Raw genomic sequence first — 12,678 nt, 5'->3', positions numbered from 1 at the left:
TTTGTTGTGTTTAACCACTCTTTATCTGAGATGAAGAGAAAGTATTGGACTCCAGGTCTGCCCATCTAGCACATTTCATCAACAGTGAATTTATCTTATAAACAAAACCAAATAAATAAAAAACCCTAAATCGTGCATGACCCAGAGGTCTGGTGAATAGATCAGTGATTTTTTTTAAATACCTTTTGTTATCTCAGATTTCTGTCTGTGCAGCAGTGGCTGCTACAAACTGCTTTGTTATTGTGCAGTCTGTTATGCTCACCTGCACTTCTGTCTTTCTTCCCAGCACATCTCAGCCTAAGACAACTGAAACAGTAGTTCCCACCTGATTCAGCATAATTGCACAATTAATTTTGACAGTGAAGCTTGTAGAGAGATTCTGCCATTAATATCCCAATAGCTTTTTGTTACTGGTAGCCCCAAAGCTGACAGCAAAAGGTGTGATGAAACTAAATGATGCAGTGTAGCTGAAGGCTGGCCATGGGGCACCAATAAGACACCATTGAAGAAAAACATAAGGGTTTGCATGTTAATGAGGTTTAGAGGACACTCTAAAAATCCTCAGGCAGTTCTTGGAAGAGTGGCCTGAGTCCTCCTCCTCTGCCCTGTCTCCTCTCCAGTCATCTGGTTCTTTCTTCATCCTCTTGCTCTTTGTGTCAAGTCCGTGGTAGTGCCCACAGAGATTTCTGCTGCTCAGACCTGTGAGGAGCCTGGGACATGTCAGTTTGGTGGCAAGAGGAGCAGTGTCCCACGCGTGTCTGTCTCCATGTGGCACAGTTGTTGCAGGTGAGATGATGTACGTAAGAAGAAGGGTAATAGTGGATAAATCCAGTATTATTTAACTAGAACTTAGCTGTCAAATCTGTGGGTTTTCTAGGCTGCTGAATGGACAGAGCTGGGGTGTTTCATAGTAGTGTTGCCATGGTTCAAATCCTGGAGTGCTGTTTCCACTGAATTATGGGAGATAAGGAATCAACCAGCCAACCCACAAAACAAATGGGATGCTTTTGTTTGCCTGTGGGGGAGCATAAACATTTAAAGGAAATCAATAGATTTTTCTTTATTTTCTTAAAATCTTCATTACTTTGATGTCTTTACATGCATTTGCTTTAAAATAATATAAGAATTTTGTGAGTTAATTGGTACAAGTGGGTATACAATACAGCATCTGCTTTTATGAACTACTGCTGCATGTCATAAAATATTGCACTGCAGTAATTTTAAACTAGATATTGAGCTGAAAATTTAACTTGCAATAACTTCTAATTAAAATATTTGTTTTTCTTTGTGAAACTACATTTTCAAAATGCATTGGCTTTTATATTTCTTCTTCATTGAAAATAGTCTTAGTTCCATGTTTAAGTCAAGTTGGAAGCTATATTTCACAGCCCGCCAACATTTTAGTCCCCCTAAAGGGAATTTTTGTGATCAACTTTTACTGATGGGGTAATGAAGGCTTGGGAAAGGGGATTGCATTGTCCAGTTAGGTTTGAGAGCTGCTGTCTGGCTGGGCCTGGTGCCAGGGAGTGCCCCCGAGCCAGCAGTTCAGAGGCTGCTCCTGCAAACCCAGCTCCCAGGTGAGCTGTGCCTTCCCAGGCAAGGCAAAGCCTGGAGATAAAGGGCAGATTAAGGAACACTTAAACACTGTTCTTTTGGGAAGCTACTTCAAACACCATTTTATAGTGCTGTAAGTCATCTAGATCTCTCTTAACTTGTTTCACTCTCTTTTAAAAATACTTATTTCTCTGTCACAAAGGACTCCCTCAGATAAGGCAAAATGGCCTGTTTTACTGATGGTATTTTCACCTGTGTGGTGCTAATGATTGATGCAAAATTCACGTGTGCAGCACAGCTCTGTGCTTTCTGCTGTGCTTCATCTTTTGTAGCTTCAAGCCTGCCAGTCTCTGTGGGTCTGTTGCACACTGGATTTATTGTGACACCAGCAACACTTTATATAACCCCCAGATCGCTTGGGAACACGTTCCTGAGTGTTGCTGAATGTTCAGAATGTTTGCTCTTGAACAAGGTCTGCAGTAAACACGTGGCATTACTCCAGATGCTTTGCTCAGTGTTGGTCATGGGTTTTTCATTGACAAGGCTGGAGAAGCTCCCAAAGACTTGGGAGTGGCTAAGGCTTGGGAGGGAGCATCACTTGCCTTTAGAAGCATGTGCCTTTACTTACAGGCCTCAGAAATGCCTTGTCTGGGACCTGTGAGAAGGGATTTTTTTTGCTGAAACAGTTTTGCTTCAGAAAATCAATTTTCATTGTGGCTTGAACTTTTTTTACAAGAATAGTTTTTAGAAAATTAGTGGGAGAATTTGTTCGGCCAGGATAGGTTTTCTGCTCAATCTCAACGTCTGGGAACAAAACCCAGCCCACTAACGACCACATATGACTCGCTGAAGGTTGGGGAGCCCACTGTTACAGAATCCCCTGGCCAGCCAGATCTTTTAAAAGAGGTTTAATGTTTCTCTGTTCTGAAAATCTTGAATACTGGGACATAACAAGTACTAGTCCATAGCTGAGTGCTGTTTCGTCCTGGAGACTTCATGCAAAGCTAGGGCAAGTGGCCGTGGCACAGCCACTCCCACAGCCATCACAGGCTTAGGGGATGTCCTGGACAGAGCCATACGTGCTTTGCTCCAGGGCAGGTGTGGAAATGCTCCTCAGTACCTGCAGAAATACTTATGCCAGAAATCTTGAAAATTACTTCTTTCTCTTTATTGAAAGATTTCTAGGCTTTGTGCCAGCATTTCCTCACGCCGCTTTTGAAATTAAATGGTTTACTTGATTTTGTACTCTCATTTCTTTGAATCCGTTTAAATGGTTCAGTAAACTGCCTTTTGCCTCTAAGAATTTGAAGAAACCTCAGTATCTTAGACAACAAGCATTGTACATTTGCCCATCACAGGGAAGGTATGAGCAAAGCCAGGGGAAGGCATCAGGAACAGCAAGGGTGTCTCTGCTTCTCAACTCTCTTTTTCTTTCTTTTGCTTAGTATTAAAGTCTAAATCCTGGCAAATTTCTGTCTTTTCCTGCACATTTTTCATGCCTGTTCACTGTAGGCTGTTTTGCAAACCACAGCTCTGCCAGGGAAGGACAGCCTTGCCTTTCAGCCGGGAGTTGTCTAGATGGGTGTTACTGCTGGGAGCTGGCAGTGCTGATGCCTGTTGTTTTCTGTTGCTAGCTGCAATGCGTGATGCCTAATTTAGAAGATCAGTGATTATTAATTCTTCCATTGCTTTTTCTTCTTCTCTCTCTCTCTTACTGCAGGATGTTTTCACACCAGAGTGCAAATTTAAAGAATCTGTCTTTGAAAACTACTACGTTATTTATTCTTCCACGCTGTACCGGCAGCAAGAATCCGGACGAGCGTGGTTCCTGGGACTCAATAAAGAAGGTCAAATTATGAAGGGAAACCGAGTGAAAAAAACCAAACCCTCATCACATTTTGTACCCAAACCCATTGAAGGTATGGAATCTGCCCACTTTCTCCCTCAGTGCGGTTTGGGTAGGGGGAGGTAACAGCTTCAGAGTTGGAGTTTCCTGGGTGGGGGTGTTGGGCTTCAAGACGAGAAAGCAAGAAGAAATGTTTGTAGCACTTCAGATAAGTGATGGGTTGCACTGCTAGCATTTCCTCTGCTTTCCTTCTAGCCTCAAAGGGGTTTCTTAGCTTTGGGGTGCTAAAGGATGAATTTAAAAGTCCAGCAACACAAGAAATTACTGGTAAAGAAAAGCAGCCAGCAGTTCCAAAGGAATGTGATGCAACAGTGATCGTAATGTTGTCTTCTCAGAGGATTTTGCCAGTGTATTTCAGTAGATTTGCAGTCCCATAAAGAGTCAGTAGAGACAGGATTTATCTCACCTGATTTTAGACTTTGGCACTTTGTTCATAGTAACAGAAGAAAAATGGGTCCTACCAGCATGGATGTTCTTTATATGTCTACCCTGAGATTAAATCTGTTTTTCCTCATATGTAAAGACATCCTAGTTAGTCACTGGGGGGTAGAGTTTTTGTCCAAAGTTAGATGGGATGCTGTCATGCCATATGTCTTCATCACAGTGTGAGGCTTCAGTGCAAGTCATGGAGTTGAAGTTCTGCCCTCCTGCTGATGCCTGTACACTCTGAAGTGTGCCTCAGGCTCCTGCCAGGACATTTTGCTTATTGTGGGCTGGCCCCTGATAAATGGAGAGATAATGTGATAAGCCTAGTACTAACTTGATTCTGGAAATAGCACTTCTTATCTCTTGCTTGGGAAAAGCGCTACTTTTTCATCCCCAAACTAGGCATGCCTTTCTGACCCCATCTTTGTCCTGCCATTTGTCCTCTTCAGTGACACCGTAGCCTGGAGCTGGCCTTGGCTGCACAGCTCTGTGCTCCCTCTCACTACTCCACGTTGGCTGTGGGAGAAGGTTTGAACTGATGCTCCCCTAACAGGTACCACTCACAAGTGCTGGAGGCCACAGCTCACTCCAGACAGCAGTGGCCTTCTTAAAAGCTTCCCAGCTCAGGGATGGAAGCTGTGAGTGTAAGGAAAAGGCCATCTGAAGCAAAGCATTAGAGAAATTTAGTGCAGCATTCCTGGAGTATCTGTGGGCTTTGCACAGGAAATGGAAATGTTGAAAGAGGAGCGAATGGCCTGGAGCTGCTTGTCCTGCGCTTGTTTTCAACAGCTTCTCTGCAGCCAGGAGCCCTTTGTTGTTTATCTGAGGCATTAGTGGGATTGGTACCCTAAGCCCTCATGTGTTGCTTCAGGCATGGGGTTGGTCACCAGCTTCTCTCTTGCCTTGACCAGAGGAGAGTCCTTTAAAAGAACCAGCTTTCACAGCGGGGTTTCCACCTCCTTCTGGTATTTCTTCGCTGTCTGGCTGGGCACTGATCACTGGGATCCTTTGAATCCAGGCTTCTTTTTTAATCTAGAATGCTGAACAGCTCAATAGTTTCCTTCTGCATTCATTAAACTAGGCCATTCCTGTGGCTCTCCTCGTGGAAAGCCTTGCCTTAACAGAGCTGCCTGACCCACAGCAGAGATCTCATTTCAGCAAATGCCGCTCTGGCTTTCATTTTGAGTAACCCAGCCCAGCCAGAGAGCTTCCCTTTCCCGCAGTTGCATCCTCCCACACTTGCCTCAATCACAGCTGTCACATAACCTCCCGAGCAGTGAGCTTTGGAAGTTGGCAGCCAAATTAAGGGCTCCTCCACTCCTTCCCTCCTCCACATGCTTTGCAGTCAGGCTTTGTGCGCGCTGCTGCATCAAAGAGCTGGCAGTCTCCCAAGCCAAGGCACGTGTCAGCTTCCCAAAGCGTTCAGCTGTCTGGGACTGTGACTCCAGACGGAGGACTCGGTTCCCAAGCCTGAGATTCACTGTAGGTAGCAGAGGCTGGTGGAGAGGGTTGGAGTAAAATGGGCTCATCTCCACGTGACTTCTCTGCACCGTGTCCATCAAAGTCCCCGTGAGCAGAGCTTGCAAGCAGAGATGTTACAGAAAAGGAGCAATTCCTACCCCGTTTTAACAGGTTCTTTCTCTTTGTTATGACTACATGGAAATACTCAAAGCACTCTCTTGCTGTATTTGCATGTCAGTTCTGCAGAATGCTGTGGCTTGCCCCAGTGTGTGGGCTTTGCTGCTTATTCAGGACACAGCTTCCATCCACAGGAACTTTGCAACTTCCATCCACAGTCACACCCCCAGGTTTCCTGTTACTGGATACCACCACCAGCATTAGCCCTGTCCCGTGATGGCTGACACAGGAATGTGTGTGAGGAGGAATCTGCTCCCCCTGGGAAGGAGAAGTGCCACATTCATTGCTAGGAATCACTTCACCTACCATTCAATAGCAGTTATATCTGAGATGAAACTTCCCTGTTGTTTCTGATATACAGAAAAATTTTGCAGCAGTTTAGTGAAGAAAGGGTTCACAGGGAAGGGAAACAGAAAAAAGCCCAGATTGCTGCCTAAGCTCATTCGATTCCCATTGCTTCATCCTGCTCTCTGAATTCAGAAGTCTCCTTGAAACTGCAAATGGACAGTAAACTTATACATAAATAAGAAATATCCTCACAGATAATTTCTAAATACTCATGGGAGCACATATGCATAAATACACAGTGGTATCTATGTATGAATGTGTGTTATCCATGGCTTTTAGCAGCTATGGCTTTCTGCTGTGCTAAACACTCAGGAGTGTTTTGACTCACGTAGATTGGCAGGATGCTGGAGGTATTTTGTACAACATTCAGTAGATACCAACTGGAAAAGTTTTGGGTTTTGGTTGGTAGGAGTTTTTTTTAGTTTAGTGTAGGTAGGATTTGTTTGTTTTTGGAAATGAGATTAAGCTTAATCAATATGAAAGCACAAAAAACTTACTAAGTAATAACAGGGGAGACGTTAAGTTCTTCTCCCATCTGTGCACAGGCAAAGCCAAGGCAAACAGCCTGGTAGGCAGCAGTTGATGTACTGTGTGGTGCCAGTTTTGCTTCAAAACACACATACGCAACACATTTCTTTTGATATTTTTATTTCTGATCACTGATTATTCAAGCTAAATGAACCCTAAAGGGAAGACATCAAGATTGAGCTAGACTGCACAAGAAATGAGCTTGAGTATAATTGTCATTTGAACAACAAGCAATCTTTTAGAGACATTTCACTGTCTTTAAGTGTCTGTAATGATTAGTGCAGGAACAATCCTACCATCCACAGTGCCTCTTGTTCTTCTAAATATCCAAATCCCTCTCAATGTGAGAATTTTCCAGTCATTTAAGTAGGAATATTATCAGATGCTTACTGTGAATGTGCTCTGTTATTTATATTTCCTTCTTCTTGAAGACATAATTTCCAAATGTGACTCTCCCAAAGAGTTACATTTCCTCTCCCTCCTGGCCCAAGCTAGAAAACATTTAGGGTGGCAAATCTGGCCACAGAAGCAGAAAACTTCCTCCAAGTCAGCAGAGCAGTCCCTAACTCTGAATTTATGGCGCTTCAGCCCTCATGATATGAACATGTCTCAGATACAAAGGTGACCTGTTAATGGCTAGTCTGGATCAATTTATTACCACTGATGAGTATCCAAGCAGCCAGATCTTTCCCAGTGTCATTCCTCAGGGAAATAACATCCAAGTTTTGTTAAGGCAGAGTTCTCAGATGTTGTAGAGAAGTACAAGACTGTTGACTAGGAAAATGCAGTAGACCTCATGAAAATGTTTCAAAGGTATCACCTTAATACATAAAGCATAGAGTCATAGGAAGTCTGGAGTTGGAAGGGGCCTTAAACAACATCTAGTCCCAACCCCCTGCCATGGGCAGAGATGCCACCCTCCCCAGATTAGGCTGTTCAGGATCTCATCCAGTCTTGCCTTGGGCACTTCCAGGGATGGGGCACCAACAGCTTCTCTGGGCAGCCTTAGGGAGTATACCTCACTGCCCTCAGAGAGAAGAATTTCTTCCTAATGTCTGACCTAAATATGTCCTTTTTTAATTTAAAACCATTCTCCCTTGTCCTGTTACTACTTGCCTGTATAAACTGTTACTTTCCCAACATTCTAAAAAGTATTCTTAAAAAAATCAAACCTCAAAATCTCCACACTCTGTAAGTCTGCTAACATCGCTCCTCTCTTGGGTCTGTCTTCCAGGTGGGCAGGCTTTGGTATGTTTTCTATGCCACTCTAACTCACATTCATCTTACCTGTCCAGGCAAGGAGCCTTCTCTGGGCTGCTAGCACAGGATGTGCTTCCAGCCCGGCACCATCGGGCACATGGTGATCCTGCAGGGCTGCCCACCTGCTGAACAGCAGCTTAGAAAAGTTTTGGTTCCTGCTGACTCGCAAGGGTCTGAGACAAGGAAAGACACAGAGTGAAGATGGATAGATGGGAAATATCCAATGTGCTTAATAAGTGTTTTGCCATATTCTAGAGAAAGGAAATGGAGTTTGTTGCATCCCCTGAACCTCCTCAACTAGCAGTGATGCCAAGTGAGAAATGCTAGGGTCAGGACACAAAACGATGCTTCCTAAACTCAAGCAGTCCCTGATGCCCAGGGTGATTTCAGTGTCATCGTGTGGGTGATGTGCCAGTGCCGTGTCTGGGAAACAGAAATGAGAGTGTGATCCTGTGCCAGCATGTAGGCAAGAGTTTGAGCTGTTTCTGGGTGACAGGCAGCCCCTTCCATTCCTTTGCCTTCAGGAAGTATGGTCCCTGCCACCCCCATCCTCCTCACTTGTACCCTCAGTCTCCTTCCTAATTGGTGAGTTTGTTCTTTGTGCAAATTTTTCCCTTGTGCCTGTGAGTGGCAGGCACTGCTGGTTTACAGGGGAGCAGGGAATCAAAATCCACAAGAAGCACACATGGGCACAGCTCCACTGCGTTCACCCCCTTCCATTAATGCCTGCAGCTCTTCAGCAGATCAAGCTAACAGCACTTTCCAATTAAAACATGAATATGGATGTGTTGATTGGAATTTGGGGCATAGGAGCTGATTATCTGATTGAAACTCCAAAGCATTAGCTTGGTTTCTAGACATTAAGGGCTGTATTTGGCTTGGTGTGTGGGTGTGGGTGGGTGGGAGAAGCAAGGCAAAGCAGGGAGGGAACTCTTGTTCTAACTGAATTGCTCATCCTTCTAAAGCTCCTTGTGCTGTGTGCTCCAGCAGACCTCCCAGGTGTCTGGGCATGACTGTCACACTGCTGCTGCTTCACCTCGGTGCAGGTGACAGGGAAGTGTGTCTGCACACACATACACACAGAGGGATCCCAAAGAGACCTGCCAGTGAGTGCTGCAAGTCCTGGAGCCCAACGATGTACTTTCAAAGCTGTGAAGATCAGGGCACTCACAAGAGTCCATTTGCAAACACCCCCTCCCCAGTCCATGACTAACATCTCCCTGCGTGAGTCATGCTCAGACTCCCTCAGCACAAAGAGGAACAAGCTGCAGTCCAAGAGCCTGTGTTGCACAACATGGTGGGCTGTCTTTGAAGCCCTGTGCCTGTGCAGATGTAGGTGTACACACCTGTGTGCCACAGTGCAGGCTGAGCCATGGCCACAGCTCAGCACGTGTGCACAAGCATCTTGAGTAGGAGAATATCCAGGCATCTCTTGTGCATGATGCCATGTAAGTACTGCATACACTGATCCTGTAGGTGTACCTAAATACTGAAAATATGCTTGTCCTATACTGCTACAGATTTCCTGGCATGGGCTGTTGGCACAGCCTGTCTGGTACAGAGGCTTTGACAGCTCTGTCAGAAAAGATCAATGCGAGCAGTCTCCAGCCATGCCCCACATCAGTATTTGTATCCTGCACTAGACTGGAAGATAAAACTTTCCTGCCTTATTTGCTTGCCAGGTACAGGGTTTCCTTCATTTGTAGCTGCAAATGTTGTTTACTTCAGTAGCCTAGTTTATATTCTTTATTCTGTGGGCCTTGTTGGCAGCTCAAGGTTTTTGCCCAAAGGCCGTGGTGAGAGGCAGGGAGTTGAGGAAAGGCAGCATGCCGTGGTGCTGCTGCAGCATTCACCTGTGCTCAGTCCTTGTGGTTAAGCATCTGGTCCAGCCTGATGGGTTATTAGGGATGGATGTGGGTGAGATGAGCTTGGTTCTGGGGGAAGAACTCACAGAGTTCCCTCCAACTGCAGCTTGGGACCAGAGAGGTCAGGATGAAGGCAACAGTGCACTTGAGACAAAACTTTGTGTATGGAATGTTAGGGGCAGTGGGACAACACTGGCACAAATACATAATTCTGCTGGGCAAACTTCACATCAGAGAACAAAGTGAGTCACAGAAGTGATGCACACCCTCAGTGCTATCCAAAGACTCTGCAGCTCAGGGTACGAAATCACAGGGGCACAGGTTTTCCTCAGTTGTTAACCATTTCATACTTTCTTTAGGATTTTATTGGGTACTTTGCCACAACAGGCAAATTCACCATCACCATGTTGTTGAGTGACACTTTCCAAGGTGTGAGGGGCAGCTTCAGGACTGAAAGGGGATGTGAGAGCCCTTTTCCATCTGTTGCTGCCATGCTACACATTGTCCTTGCATCATGCAGACAGCATCCATTGTCTGGACCTGATGGGCAGTCCTGGCACGGCTCATCCTGGTCCAGACCCATGGGACAACTCCTTCATTTTCTCTTTTTTTTTTTTTTTTCTAATTTTCATGAAAGAAATAGTTCCAGTAACAGTAACAGTTTTCAGAGCAGTACCTCCTTTCAGCCTTTCTAGGAGGACCTGTGTGTGTGTGTGTGTGTGTATGTGTTTAAACTGCTTTGAAAGCCTTGCATGAAAAATACTCCATGGGAAAAGTAATATTTTTTCACTGCTTATATATTCAATTCAATATCCCTCCTATTAATACACAGTTGACTGCACTTTATCTTTGTCCTGTATTGTTGCACAGTGCTGTAACTATTTATCTAGTAAGGAGTAAAAGCACAGAGCAATAATGTCATTTTCAGCCTGCCTCTTATTGCTAGGATATATTTGGAAATCAAGGAATATTATAGATACAAGCACTTACATTGCCTTTTTGTACATGGGGTGTTTTTTTTTGGTTTTTTTTTTTTCATTTCTTCAGATAATTTTTTAAGTTTTATTCTTGTTCATTACCCAGAACCAAACCCTGATAGGCTCTATCCTGTGTTGGAGTTCTGTGCCATTGTTTGTGATGGTGACAACTTCACAAAATGAAGCAATACATAATTACTTCTTCATTTCCTAATTTTTGCAAAGATCTGGACATGACATTTGCAGTCTGGACCTGCCTTATGTTCTCATCTCCTCTGTGCCTGCCCTTGAGATGCCTCGCTCTTTCAATCCCATTTGCGCCCTGCCACATTTGCAGTGAGCTCATCAGAGATTCTCTCCTTGGTGTGAACAGCTCGTGCCCCTGCTCTGGCACACCTCACATGGCACGAGGACAGCCGTGAGGACTTAGTCCACGTGGTGAGCTGGATAAATGCTTTGTCCTGCCCAGGACGTGGGGATGAGCCATACCTTGGGCAGACGTTGCCTTCTCCGGCTGTCTGGGCTCCAGCAAGTACATTTTTATAGGACACACACTGCATAGCCAGGGGCTGGAGAGAAGGTGCCCTCCAGCCACCCTGTTCTCAGGTGCTGCCAGACGACCACAGAAAGCTGGGACAGCTCCTGACTTGCTGTCACTGAACTCATCCCATGTGTCTGCTCACAGCCCTGACCTTGGCTGGCTGGCTTGATTTACAGAGGATTAAATAGGAAGTGCCGAGAGCAGACCTCGGCTCTTGGCCGATGGAGCCAAATGGGCTTGAGTCACCACTTCAAATTCACAGCTCAACACCCAGAACGCTTGCATGGCTCAGATGCAGCTGTAGTTTTGATTCAGGTCTCTCAAGGGCTTTTGTTGCAGGTCAGGGGCTGGGAACCAGGTCAGTCTTGAACCTCTTGTTAGATGATAATCAGCATCTCAAGGCAGTACATGGCTTTGTGAGCTAAAATGTTTATTTTATATATATATGAATATAACATGCAAAAACTGTAAAACACATAAAACCTAGAAAGAAGAAAGATTTATCTGTGAGCAGTCAATCTGCTGTTTCTCTCTGCCTTTGAAAGAATACAGAGACAGAAGCAAATGGCAGCAAGGACAAATAAACAGATCCTGCTTGGTAACACGATCTGCTGCTGGGTCAATAGGGGTTTCGTAAGTGTGGGGGTATGTGTGTTTGTGTTTGCAATGGGGCTGGAATCCAGCATCATGTACAAAGAAATAATTTGTTGTGGTCATGACTGTGTGTGACTTCAGGGCTGTTAACGGGTATCTCTTCTGTTTGCAGTGTGCATGTACAGAGAGCCATCGCTGCATGAAATTGGAGAAAAACAAGGACGCTCAAGGAAAAGTTCAGGGACACCAACCATGAATGGAGGCAAAGTTGTTAACCAAGACTCGACATAGCTGACAAATACCCTCCCTTCTTCCAACTCCTCCCCTCCCACCCACCTACCCACCCCACCTGGCGAAACCACACTGAGATGATGACAACTGGGCAAGGCAGGACCTACCGGTAGTGGCTTGGAGTGTGAACTCCAGAATCTTTCTTTGTGTAGGACGAGAAAATCGAAACCCAGATCCTGTCTGTTGCAGCGTTTTAAAAAACAACAACAACAAAAAAAGTGAAGAAAAAATGTTTTAAATCAGGACTCCATTAACATTTTCAAAAGCAAACTGTTTGCTCTGTGATCAAAGGGGGAAAAAATCTCATCTCTGCATAATTATAATAATAACTAATAAATATAATAATAATAAAGATGTTACCTTTAAAAATAAAACAAAGCTTTTGGAAAATTGAACTTAGCATATGATGTGCAACAAACACATGGGAATTGCATCCTGTGACTGTGCTTTCTGTCTTATCCTTTCAGCTCACGTTCACACCGCTGTTTTTAACATCCTTGCTTCCCTGGGGATGGATGGGATTTTTCACAAAGCAGGAAAGGTGGGGGTACATTATGACTGTGTTTGCTCTGCTATCAGTAAAATATGGCCTGCCCGAATTAGGAGCCTGGCAGTTATGGGCAATAAAGTAGCTACTCTTTATTCAGCCTTTTCTATCTACATTCAAACCCTGCATAGTTATTTGTTGCTAATGTCACTCCATGAGTATGTTCGACCCAAGTCTGGCATTTTATGCCTTTTTATCATAAT

General features: G+C 44.7%; 1 protein-coding gene across 5 annotated transcripts in view; it reads left to right on the top strand.

The window, feature by feature from the left end:
* Positions 1–12,057, top strand: part of FGF12 (fibroblast growth factor 12) — a 229,847-nt gene extending 217,790 nt beyond the window's left edge. For all 5 annotated transcript variants that reach the window (XM_068200689.1, XM_068200688.1, XM_068200687.1 and 2 more), the window contains 2 exons: positions 3,275–3,473; positions 11,810–12,057. In XM_068200689.1, the coding sequence (XP_068056790.1) occupies positions 3,275–3,473; positions 11,810–11,928 (318 nt within the window). In that variant the 3' untranslated portion in view covers positions 11,929–12,057. The remainder of the gene's footprint in view (positions 1–3,274; positions 3,474–11,809) is intronic.
* The last annotated feature ends 621 nt before the right edge of the window (positions 12,058–12,678 follow it).

This window comes from Anomalospiza imberbis, chromosome 10, assembly GCF_031753505.1.
Source record: "Anomalospiza imberbis isolate Cuckoo-Finch-1a 21T00152 chromosome 10, ASM3175350v1, whole genome shotgun sequence".
Taxonomy (NCBI): Eukaryota; Metazoa; Chordata; class Aves; order Passeriformes; family Viduidae; genus Anomalospiza; species Anomalospiza imberbis.
Note: the sequence above shows the minus strand (reverse complement) of the source record. Positions and strands in the feature narration are given on the sequence as shown.